Genomic DNA, 12,956 nt, shown 5'->3' with positions numbered 1-12,956 from the left:
ATGCATAAAATAATGTATTAATTAGAGTTTCATAATATGTTTTCTCATCCATGAAAAGGCATGACTACAGTCAAACAAATCGGACAGGAAACAAATCTGAACAGTCAAGTAATTCCAAAACTTCAGAAGGTCAGTTAAGTGGAATATTAGTATTTAGAGATAAAAAATACCAACTAGCATCTGGCATGCATTCCTTTAAATAAAATCTTTTTTTTTGTTTTGTCATCATCGTACAGAATATACTATTTGTTACTGTCCCTTTTTTCTTTTTTAGAAGATAGTAAGAACTCTCTTCCTGTTACTCCGGGTATCTCCAATACGTGTGGAACTATGATTTATGCTGGAAGCATTGGGACCCAGATCGCCAGTGAGCTCCTAGATTACAACAGGTGTGTCACTGCAACAGATTATACCATCTTTATGGGCCTGTCACACCTTGATGATTTAGCCAGCGTATGCCAACTTATGAAAAATTTGGCAAATACGCTGGCGTACATCGAATAAGTTAAGGGTAGGTTTTGTGTAAATTAAGAGCATGATGAAGCACGCTGGTATACCTCATAGTATGGCAAGGTCATCGAACAATTTTGTGCATGCACAATATTTTCAACATATGCAAGCGTATGGCTCATACGTCCTGCAATACGCAGGCCATACGTTATAGGCAAGTTAAGCGATTGTTGACACACGTTACCTGTAAGTTACTCATAAGTCAAAATACATCAGGATAATGATTGTGTAGAGTACTCAAAATGTATTTCTAACCTATGAGTAATGTGCTTGTAGCCTATGCGTAGCTTATATCGAACTTATCTCCAGCGCATATTGACGTATGTAGACGTATTTAACGTGTTCCGGACGACCAAAGAACTTACTGAATGTGTCAGCTGCTGATTATTGGCATATTGGTAGCATTTTTGATACATCAGCAGGGTTCTAGCTAGCGCAAACTTGCGTTACGGCCCATTACCCTATAATTTTGGACCGTTACGATTTTCAATACAGCGTCTGTAATGAACCGTTTCTGCAGAGCGACTCCAGTTTGAAGCGTGAATCAAAGCAATGCTTCGATTCAATTTCTCGTGGCTCTTTGATTCACTGCTCTTCAGAAGCGGCAAGTCCGCTTCTTAATCCCTCTGAAAGCCATTAAAATATCATGAGTCACTTTTGTGTGGATTAAAGTCACTAACTGGGACTCTTGTCTTGTTGCACTCGAGAAATGAGAATCGTCCTCCGTTCCGTTGTCACAGCTTTAAACGCTGCGCGGCTCTCTGCTGAGGCAGAGTCCGCTTGGAATTAATAACTTCAAAACGAATCGCCGCTTTAAATAAAATGACACCTCTTACAAACGTTGCAATACAGACAATAAACTACAATCGACTAAAACGTTTTTTCCTCCCAAAATGAGATGTGCTGCATTCTTTATAAACCTGACCTGCAGCGAGCTGCAAGAGCTGCAACTCATAGGTATGGAAATACATTCATGCCAATGTCTGAAAGGAAATGCTTTTGACAAAAACTAACAGATTTTATTTCTGTTTATGTCCAGAGATCAAGGATCCACCATGTAGAGTTTATTATGTCCAGAGTTTAAGGATCTAGTAACCAATTTCATATTTATTTACTTTAAGACTCAATAAAATGTTGTTCAATTTCAACTTAATCAGCTTATAAAGCGCCAAATTACAACAATAACCGTCTCAAGGTGCCTCACACAGAACAGTTCAACATAAAAAAAAATAAAATAAAAAAAAAATCAAACACCTAATTAAAAACAGAAGTAAAAGAATAAACATAACAAAATAAAAACTACTCATAAGAAAGAGAATAAAAATAGGTTTTAAGTCTTGACTTAAAAATGTCCACGGACTCTGACTGCCTCACTGAGGGCCATGTACTGGCTAACCCAGAATGAGATTGCCCACTCAACAAGCTTCCCCAGCCTTCTGGACATGATGAAGGGACTTGGGCTGTCGTACCTGGCTTTTCCCCTTTGGGTACCCCTAGAATGGCCAATTTTTACCTTGAATTTTCAAACGCTTCCCCCCTTCCGCACCATCCCCCCCCGGTCGCTTCGCTCCCTCGACATTACCACTACGCTAAAACTTTATCCTAGCTAGAACCCTGCATCAGCATATGCTGGCTAAATCGTCGAGGTGTGACAGACCCATTACTGGCTCTTTGAGTGATGCAAATTATGTTTTTTTTGTTGTTGTCGTCAGGGTTTTACAGCGACTTTACGTCTACATGTTCCATTTTACTTGGTGCACTTGTAAGTTGCCTGTTTGTGCTTTAGGTTGAACCCATCACCTGCGAGCAGCACTGTCAGCCCTTTCAGCCTCCAGCAGGACAAATCTCCACAAACTCCCAACCAGGTCAGCAGTAGTGCGAGTCTTTGTGTGTGTGTGTGTCTGTGCCCTTTTTTCTGTCATTAAATGGTGAATGGATTGCATTTATAGAACTCATTTCCTCTGATGGAGCTGCTCAAAGCACTTTCAAATAACTCACAGTCACCCATTGCACCCATGTCCTGGCAACTTCACACCTGGACCAACTTGAGAGATAAAGACCTTGTTCAAGGGCGCCTCATTTTCCTGTCTGAATTGAGGATTTTCTGGTCACATGCTGACTTTAAACTCTTTAGGGTGTGGAGCTGGCTCATCAGACATGGTTTGTAGATGTACATAGCATGATTAAAATCTGTTAACACTGGCTGAAATGCATGAGTCTCAAGAGTATTCAGCCAAACATGATTGAAATTTAATTTTAAAATTTTGAGTCACGACAGATGGTTGCTGATTTATTTATGTATGATTAAGTTATTAAGCCGATAACGATGTTATGTGTCGACTCGGGTTGAGGAGCGGACCTGCGTCTGACGGAACCCAGCGCTAAAATAACCAGAAAGCGGTTCCAATAACAAGTACACCAAAATGTCCAGCCACACCCCCCCAACACACAACAAACGAGATAGAAATTGTGTGTTTTTCCCCTGCGTCTTAACAGTCAGCAGGATGAAAAAGTGATGGTTTAGTTATATTACCGTATTCGCCCATCAGAGCATCAGCCCACCACCTTTTTTGAAGAAAGTTAAAATAAAATAAATTACAAGGAACACATTTATCGAATGACAAAGGACTGTTGGGAAGGTGTCGTAACACGGACCCACAACAGGGGGCGCAAATGAACGGACAATGGATAAGAGAAGGAGTAACAATTTAATGTTGCACAAGAACACAACGTAATATAAACAAGAGTGCTGCCAATCATACACAAGAGGACTGCGGGCAGGCTTGAAGATAGGAGACCTCGGATGAACGAAGAGCCGGGGCCCACACTGCTTCTACCACCAACGGCCTGAAGAACACCGAAGCCGCCAAGCCCTGAGTCCCCAGGTGGTCTCTGTCCTCCGTTGTCGGCCCTGGTACTGCTGGCAGACAGAAACAGAAGGTGGTGAGTGTGAATCCTCACACCCAGCAACCTTGATTAATGATTCCTCTTGGAGGGAGAACCTCCACCTCCAATCATACACACGTGCAGCTCCTGTTTACCACTTATCGGTTTTGGGGTGAGGCGAAGTCGTCGCAGTCACACCAAACGCCAAAAATCCCAGATAAGGAATACCAACAGGAAAAACAGCTGCAAAACAGATCAGATTATTATTCGCAATAATCACAGCAGAGAAGTTTACCTCGAATCGTAGGAGATTTCTCGGCGAGGAGGTGGAGTCGCCGTCCGGCCTTTATGGTGATGATGATGATGAGATGAATGAGTGACAGCTGGTGTTGAGGATGATTGACGGCTGTCACTCCCAGTGGTTCTGGCGCCCTCTTGTGCTTGAAGCCCGCACTCCAAGCAGGGCGCCATCTGGTGGTGGTGAGCCAGCAGTACCTCCTCTTCAGCGGCCCACACAACAGGACCCCCCCCTCAACGGGCGCCAGGAGGCGCCCGACCAGGCTTGTCCGGGTGTCGGTGGTGGAAATCGACCAGAAGGGCCGGGTCCAGGATGAAGCTCCTCTTCACCCAGGAGCGTTCTTCGGGTCCGTAACCCTCCCAGTCCACCAAGTACTGAAAACCCCGACCCTTCCGACGGACGTCCAGGAGCCGACGAACAGTCCATGCCGGCTCCCCGTCGATGATCCGGGCAGGAGGTGGGTCGGGTCCGGGGGTGCAGAGCGGTGAGGTGTGGTATGGCTTGAGTTTAGAGACATGAAAAACCGGATGGATCCGCAGTGAAGCCGGGAGTGTTAGCTTCACTGCGGCCGGACTGAGGATCTTGGCGATGGGGAACGGCCCGATGAAGCGGTCCTTGAGTTTGTGGGATGTCACCTGGAGCGGGATATCCTTGGTGGATAGCCACACCTCCTGCCCTGGTTGGTATGTAGGGGCCGGGGAACGCCGGCGATCTGCATGGGCCTTGGCCCTCGTCCGGGCCTGCAACAGGGCAGAGCGGGCGGTCCGCCACACCCGACGGCACCTCCGCAGGTGGGCCTGGACCGAGGGTACCCCGACCTCTCCCTCCACAAGTGGGAATAACGGGGGCTGGTAGCCCAGACACGCTTCAAAGGGGGAGAGGCCGGTGGCAGAGGATACTTGGCTGTTGTGAGCTTACTCGATCCAGGCCAGATGGTTACTCCAGGCCGCCGGGTGAGTGGAGGTGACACAACGAAGAGCCTGTTCAAGGTCCTGGTTCGCCCGCTCTGCCTGGCCGTTCGTCTGTGGGTGATACCCGGACGAGAGATGCACGGTGGCCCCCAGCTCCTTACAAAAACTCCTCCAGACTTGCGAGGAAAACTGGGGACCACGATCCGAGACGATGTCCGACGGTATCCCATGCAGACGCACGACGTGGTGGACCAGGAGGTCTGCCGTCTCCTGGGCCGTCGGGAGCTTCGGGAGGGCCACGAAGTGGGCCGCCTTGGAGAACCGGTCCACTATCGTCAGTATGGCGGTGTTGCCCTGGGACGGCGGGAGGCCCGTGACGAAGTCCAGGCCGATGTGGGACCAGGGGCGATGAGGCACAGGCAGGGGTTGGAGTAGGCCCCTGGTCTTGCGATGGTCCGCCTTGCCCCTGGCACAGGTGGTGCAGGCCTGGACGTAGTCCCGGACGTCGGCTTCCAGTGACGCCCACCAGAAGCGCTGCTGGACTACTGCCACGGTCCTACGCACTCCAGGATGACAGGAGAGCTTGGATCCGTGGCAGAAGTCCAAGACGGCAGCCCTAGCCTCTGGTGGGACGTAGAGTCTGTTCTTCGGACCGTCTCCCGGGTCCGGGTTCTTTGCCTGGGCCTCCCGGACGATCTCCTCCACGTCCCAGGTGAGGGTGGCCACGACAGTGGACTTGGGAAGGATGGTGTCGATGGGGTCCGACAACTCGGCCTTGGCCTCCTCTTCGTGCACCCGGGACAATGCATCGGATCGTTGATTCTTGGTCCCGGGGCGGTAGGTGATCCGGAAGTCAAAGCGCGCGAAGAACAGGGACCAGCGGGCTTGCCTGGGGTTCAGTCGCTTGGCGGTCCGGATGTACTCCAGGTTCCGGTGGTCCGTAAAAACCGTGAAAGGCCCCGTCGCTCCCTCCAACAGGTGTCTCCACTCTTCTAGAGCCTCCTTCACCGCGAGGAGTTCTCGATTGCCCACGTCATAATTCCGTTCAGCGGGGGTCAACCTGCGGGAATAGTAGGCACAAGGATGGAGAACCTTATCGGACTCCCCGCTCTGGGACAGCACGGCTCCTATTCCTGAGTCTGAGGCGTCCACCTCCACTACAAACTGGCGAGTAGGATCAGGCTGCACCAGAACTGGAGCAGATGAAAATCGGCGTTTCAACTCCCTAAACGCGGCTTCGCACCGGTCCGACCAGGTGAATGGGACTTTAGTGGAGGTCAGGGCAGTCAGGGGGCTAGCAACCTGACTGTAACCCTTAATGAACCTCCTGTAGAAGTTTGCGAAGCCGAGGAACTGTTGCAGCTTCCTACGGCTCTTTGGTTGGGGCCAATCCCTCACCGCCGCAACCTTGGCCGGATCCGGGGCGACGGAGTTGGAGGAGATGATAAACCCCAAGAAGGACAGAGAAGTGCGGTGAAACTCACACTTCTCGCCCTTCACAAACAGCCGGTTTTCTAACAACCGCTGTAGGACCTGACGTACATGTCGGACATGGGTCTCAGGATCCGGGGAAAAGATGAGTATATCATCCAGATATACGAAGACAAACCGGTGCAGGAAGTCCCGCAAGACGTCATTAACCAAGGCTTGGAACGTCGCGGGGGCATTAGTGAGGCCGAACGGCATGACCAGGTACTCAAAATGACCTAACGGGGTGTTAAATGCCGTCTTCCATTCGTCTCCCTTCCGGATCCGAACTAGGTGGTACGCATTCCTAAGATCGAGTTTGGTGAATATTTTGGCTCCATGCAGGGGTGTGAACACCGAATCCAAGAGGGGCAATGGGTATCGATTGCGAACTGTGATCTCGTTCAATCCCCTGTAATCGATGCATGGACGAAGTCCGCCGTCTTTCTTGCCGACAAAAAAGAAACCAGCACCCATCGGGGAGGTGGAGTTCCGGATCAACCCGGCGGCCAAGGAGTCCCGGATGTAGGTCTCCATTGATTCGCGTTCCGGACGTGAGAGGTTGTACAGTCTACTGGACGGGTACTCAACGTCCGGAATCAAATCAATGGCGCAATCGTACGGTCGGTGCGGTGGAAGGGTGAGCGCCAGATCTTTGCTGAAGACGTCAGCCAGATCATGGTACTCCCCTGGCACCGCCGTCAGATTGGGAGGGGTTTTAACCTCCTCCTTAGCCGTGATTCCGGGGGGAACCGAGGATCCTAAACGCTCCCGGTGGCAGGTTTCGCTCCACTGCACCACGACCCCAGACGGCCAATCGATCTGGGGATTGTGCTTCACCATCCAAGGAAAACCCAAAATCACTCGGGAGGTAGAAGGTGTCACGTAAAACACTATCTCCTCCCGGTGATTCCCAGACACAACCAGGGTCACAGGCTGGGTCCGGTGTGTGATTAGCGGTAGTAGAGTGCCATCTAGTGCCCGTACCTTCAAGGGCGAAGGCAGAGCCACTAGAGGGAGCCCCACTTCCTTTGCCCATCTGCTATCCAACAGATTCCCTTCGGACCCCGTGTCCACCAGTGCTGGGGCGTGAAGGGTTAAATCCCCACTCAGGATTAACACTGGGATTCGTGCTGATTTGCGGGGTCTTCCCGTGCACATGTTATGGCCCACCCTTAGCCCAGTTTCTAAGGACGGGCGTTGGTGTTTGACCGTTTGGGGCAGTCTTTTAACATGTGTTCACATGAGCCACAGTAAAAACATTCCCCGCGGGCCAGTCTCCTTTGTCTGATATCTGATCTCACTTTAGCCCTGCTCGTGTCCATAGCTTCGTCAGCAGGGGGAGCTGTTGCCACACGGAGCCCACTGGCAATGGAGCGTGGGGACGACGTCACCCTTTCAGACCCGGAAGAGAGAGGGACGGCTTGTGCCCGGCCACGCCCCCCAGCCTGCTCCCGACGGTGTTCATTCAAGCGGTTGTCTAAGCGTATAACCAGAGTGACAAGCCCGTCGAAAGTCTGCGGTTCGTCCTTAGCCAGTAAATGCTCCTTCAGTACTGGAGACAGTCCGCTTATGAAGGCAGCGCGGAGCGCAACGTCATTCCAACCCGACCTCGCAGCCGCGATGCGGAAGTCGACAGCGTAATCAGCTGCGCTCCGACGCCCCTGTCTCAGTGACAGCAGCACGGTCGAGGCGGTCTCGCCTCTGTTGGGATGATCAAACACCTGTTTGAATTCCCGTATAAACCCAGCGTATGACGTCAGAAGCCATGACTGCTGCTCCCAGAGCGCTGTAGCCCAAGCGCGTGCCTCACCTCGAAGCAGATTAATTACATAAGCCACCCGGGTGGCATCTGCTGCGTACATGACTGGACGCTGTGCAAAAACAAGCGAACACTGCATCAAGAAGTCTGCGCACGTTTCCACACAGCCTCCGTACGGTTCAGGAGGACTTATGTAAGCTTCAGGGGACGGTGGGGGGGGTAGTTGAACGGCCAGTGGAACATCTACATTAGGCCCCGGGCCAGCAGGAGGAGACACTGCAGCGACGCTCGACTCGCGTGCTTCCACTCTGGCGGTGAGAGCCTCCATCCTCTGATTGAGGATTGCATTTTGCTCAGTTACCAGCTGTAACTGAGCAGTGAAAGCGGTAAGGATTTGCTGCAGATCACTTACCACGCCTCCTGCTGACGCCTGCGCTCCTTGTTCTCCCATTGGCTGTTCAAGCTGTGGTTGACGCCCCTCGGGATCCATGACGAATGGCCGAGAAATCCTGTTGGGAAGGTGTCGTAACACGGACCCACAACAGGGGGCGCAAATGAACGGACAATGGATAAGAGAAGGAGTAACAATTTAATGTTGCACAAGAACACAACGTAATATAAACAAGAGTGCTGCCAATCATACACAAGAGGACTGCGGGCAGGCTTGAAGATAGGAGACCTCGGATGAATGAAGAGCCGGGGCCCACACTGCTTCTACCACCAACGGCCTGAAGAACACCGAAGCCGCCAAGCCCTGAGTCCCCAGGTGGTCTCTGTCCTCCGTTGTCGGCCCTGGTACTGCTGGCAGACAGAAACAGAAGGTGGTGAGTGTGAATCCTGTGGATTCATGTGGAGAGCCCTGGGTGCTCTGACATGCGCATATGTATATTAAAGGGGTGAGTACTTGTGTAATCTCTTATTTTATTATTTAAATAAATATTAGATTTATTAGAAGCCTATCCCAGCATTCGTAGGGCATGACCCTGGACAGGACGCCAGTCTGTCGCAAAGTCTAATTGAGTTATTTCATGAAAATAAAAAAATAGTACTACCAATATGATAATGTATGCAAGCAAATAATGGACAGTCCGGGATCTGTTTGTGGGCTTGTTCACAGATCTCCAGTTGAATTTGTTAATGCAGGGATTTTTTCACTTGCAGATTAAAAAGCTTTCATTCGTTGTTGCTGTGTGAGCTGTAATTTTTTTCCTTTTCCTTTTGTTTTTTGTTTTTTTTTCTGTTTAGTTGCCAAAGGGAGAGATAGCAAACATGGAGATTCCAGGAAAGTCCAGCTCAGAGGTTGAGCCTCAGGGACCTGCATTCTCAAGAGGAGAAACAGGAGGTACCTGTGATCCTGTTGATGATCTGTTGCTTTATTTATTAGATAACATCTCATGTTCCTTATTTTAAGAGCCAAAATCTTAATGCTTATTTAGCTGTATTCATTCGTGATTGCACACAGTTTTGCATCCCCCCCCCCCCCCCACCCCTCCTTCTTTCACCTTAGCGGGGAATTCCCATCTGGATTTGGACACCGTGGTTGGACCAAGCCTTGGATGTCTTAACAGTGATGAAGCAGCCATGGCAGTGATCATGAGCCTCTTGGAGACGGATACAAACTTGGGTGAGGCGGTGGATTTTGAGGAGATGCACTGGTCTTTATAGAATCTGCTGTTAAAGTGTAGCTCTGCAGCACACTTGCAAAAAAAAAAAACCCGAAAGAAAATAACTAAATTTGTTGGGTTTTCAATGACAAAAACTCTTTGAATGCGCTTTCCAAAATGCAGCATTCTTTAAGACTCTTAATTTATCAGTTACCTCTTTCCACATAAGCTGTGTAGTTTTCTTTGGCTGTTTAACAGTCGCCAGGATCGATAATAACAGGACTCTTGGTTTTGCTCCTCAGAAGGCAGATATGCCTCTAAAGCCTTACAGCAGATTGCCAGCCCTTTCCTCATGTATGCTGTTGTCTAAAACTGAAGAGTATCATCAAGGTTGATGAACACAAATGACTTGAAGTACAACAGCTTGAGAATCCTACTTCTATTTATCCTCCTTCATTTTTGCAAAGGTTGGGAGTTCATGCAAAAAAAAAAACTCACTGAATCAGTTAACTATTTTAAAGAATTTGTACGTTGATGGGTTAATTTACGTGTAATTAATATACAAGGAAGATACCGTAATAGCCTGGCCATCTTTGGGACCCCTCAGGATCCAAACCATAGGGAGCCAGTCTAATACTCTAGACCATACTTGAATAACCTCTGTTTGTGCATCACCTGATGGTAGTGCCACTCACATTTTCACTTAACCTATATGTGTCATTGTTTTCCAGATGAAACTGCCCAGAAACATCTTCTCTAATATACTGCACTTGAACGTATTTTATATTTGTAAAATTGGTATGATTCCAAACACTATGTTTTCAGGCCATATAGGATTTCCTTATAAAGCTATTGGTAGCCACTGGCATTAATGTTGAACATGATTTAGCAGATAATGCTTGTTTTTCTAATCTATTCTTTTTTTTATGATATGTAATACTTTTTTGAAGAGCAGCTGTTTTCATAGTTCACCATTCGTGAATTACGGATACATGAACACTACTGCTAATAAGCCATATTTATACAGCCTGAAAGGGTAGTGTATACATGCTAAAATTGGAGTTTGGGAGCTTTGGCATAAGTTCGAAGCCATTTCACTTCTGACATTTCAAAAATACATGCTTTGGGCAATTCCATGAGACTGTCACATCCGTTACCACTTTAAATGGTTCTGCTGTGCTCTCACCACGTCCCGGAGAATTAGGGTTTGTCCGTTATTTCTTCATCCTTTGGAGGTTAAGAAGTCTCTGGGACCACGATATCACAGCACTACCATTGGAAGCAGTAAGGGATGTGACAGTGTCATGGAATTACCCTTTTAGTTTTAATTTATCACCATTTATCCATGCCTGATATCCCTAATCAGACTTGTTCAGCAATCAGGGTATGAGATGCAAGCCCATGATCAACCAGCTACAAGCAAACTGGGTGAGAAACAGGCATTGTGGACAGGAAGTTGTGCAGTACAGAAGGTCCCAAGGAGCAAGGCTAACAATTGCAGTTTTAGGTTGAGCTCCAAATACAGTCAAACTACCTGCCTGTGTTCATGGACAAGACACTTCATCTACATTGTCCCAGTACACCCAGCTGTAAATGAGCACCAGTGTCATGCACAATATTATCCCACAGTCTATATTTTGCTACGGAAACTCACTCCCACCCACCCCCAAACAGAAATATGGACCCATCTGTTTACATGATAAAGACTTATTGCTAAGATCCACCAATGATGCTGTGTAACAGAATACTGCTATTGATGGTGATGATGCCACCAAACTAAACTATAACCCAAGGAAAACTGAAAAAAGTTTAACTTAACATTCTGTATATAGAAGGTTAAGAAAAGGTTGGGTTTGATATTTTCATTTCATGGACTTACAAAAATCATAATTTTTTTTTGCCCTAAATACTATGGCCAACATGCATTACTGTCTCATCAAAATCATATTTATCACCCGGGTTCATATTCCACATGGGGGGGGTCCATATTTAAAATCTGACACCAGCTTTGAAGAAGTAATCTGCAAAGAACTGGCTTCCTATGAAACTGGGAGTCATAGACTCCCATGCACTTCATGCTACAGTATCTGGTGATAAGCATTGGCACCAGTGGGCCTTATGGCATGTATGAGATTTCCTTTTGAATACAGAAATGGTTGTGATTACTCAGGGAGTGGCGGAAAACAGAGCTGCCCCATGCAAACATGCTGTGACACTGGTTGTACCACCTGTGACAGTATTTTTAACCTCAATTTTAAGATTTTATATACATCCATACAAACTGTTGTAATATTTGTATGAATTGGAATTAGACTGTGCTTTTTGGAGAAACTTGTTCACCCATGTATTTGCATTTTAACACTTACTGTAAAATGCATGTAAGCCATATATTTAACTTGGTGTTTAGGTTTATTATTATGTACTTCCATGCATTCAAAGTTTCAAAATCTGTTAAATGTCTTTGTCAGTGGCACGCAATGTTATCATGCAGCATGGAATTGTTTTGTGCAGCATTCCAAAATGGATCACTTCACCCAAGTCATGAAAACATATTGCTTGCAATCATTATATTAGAAGTTCAGGATTTGTGATGTCCATTTTACCTCTTCTGTTAACAGTGCTGGCCAAGTGGTTAGTGTGCTTAGTTTCAGTGCTGAAGGTTCTCGGTTCAAACCCCACTCCTGCCACATGTCTCCATGTTATGTGGTGTTGCATCAGGAAGAGCGTCCGGTGTACAAAAAAATCAAACAGGCAGATCCACCATTGATCTGCTGTGGTGACCACGAGTGAAAAACATGGGAGCAGCCAAAGGGACTTACTTTTATTAACAGTACTGCAAACTAAATTGCGTTTACCTACCAGGGTTTTGGCAGCCTGGGAACCAGATGAGTCACATTTGAGAATTCAGCTGGGTGTGCCAGGGTAGGGTATTGGAGGTTTATGGTGGAAATCATCAATCGTGATCTCAAAATGTAGAATCTGCGGCAGTTAACCCTCAACTATCATCATGGCTAGATTCCATTATTTTGAAGTGAAAGAATGATGCTCTTTGTGATTTGTAGTGAGATATATGTTTGTGATTGTTACTTTCATGTTGTGCCTGACTCAGAACATTGGGGTAAACTCCAGAAGAGTTGGGTACACTGCTGTCATGTTGTGTGAAATTGTGGCATTATGCATTATTGATTGTGTAACTACTACAGTAATCAGTTATGTGTTGGTCACACTTATTGTTGCAAATGTCAGATTTGACAAACAAAATCTTTAATAGGTTTTTTGAATCAGTACAACAATGAAGACACAGTCCGTTGGCCTCATTGGTTCATATACTGTAAGATGGAACGTTTTAATTGTCAAAATGTTATATGGTGTAATCCAAATGGTGTGAATTTTTAGTCTGTGATGCCAAATGATGCAGGAATATAAAAGCTGTACATGTGTCCTATTTGTAAGACTAAAATAATGGATGGTTTTCAACAGTGTCAATACTTGTAAGCTTTGCTACATTTTGTTGAATT

The 12,956-nt window shown here is 47.2% G+C and overlaps 1 protein-coding gene across 5 annotated transcripts in view; it reads left to right on the top strand.

The window, feature by feature from the left end:
- The window catches only part of arntl2 (aryl hydrocarbon receptor nuclear translocator-like 2), a 52,507-nt gene extending 40,098 nt beyond the window's left edge, over nt 1-12,409 (top strand). For 3 of the 5 annotated variants that reach the window (XM_034176779.1, XM_034176780.1, XM_034176784.1), the window contains 6 exons: nt 59-129; nt 275-389; nt 2,297-2,375; nt 9,080-9,176; nt 9,342-9,458; nt 9,741-12,409. In XM_034176779.1, coding sequence (XP_034032670.1) covers nt 59-129; nt 275-389; nt 2,297-2,375; nt 9,080-9,176; nt 9,342-9,458; nt 9,741-9,808 — 547 coding nt within the window. In that variant the 3' untranslated portion in view covers nt 9,809-12,409. Of the gene's footprint in view, nt 1-58; nt 130-274; nt 390-2,296; nt 2,376-9,079; nt 9,177-9,341 lie in introns of all 5 variants that reach the window. The other 2 variants (XM_034176781.1, XM_034176782.1) reach the window with 2 other exon arrangements.
- Nucleotides 12,410-12,956: the final 547 nt, after the last annotated feature.

This window comes from Thalassophryne amazonica, chromosome 8, assembly GCF_902500255.1.
Source record: "Thalassophryne amazonica chromosome 8, fThaAma1.1, whole genome shotgun sequence".
Lineage (NCBI taxonomy): Eukaryota > Metazoa > Chordata > Actinopteri > Batrachoidiformes > Batrachoididae > Thalassophryne > Thalassophryne amazonica.
The sequence above is the reverse complement of the archived record's forward strand: the minus strand, read 5'-3'. Positions and strand labels throughout refer to the sequence as shown.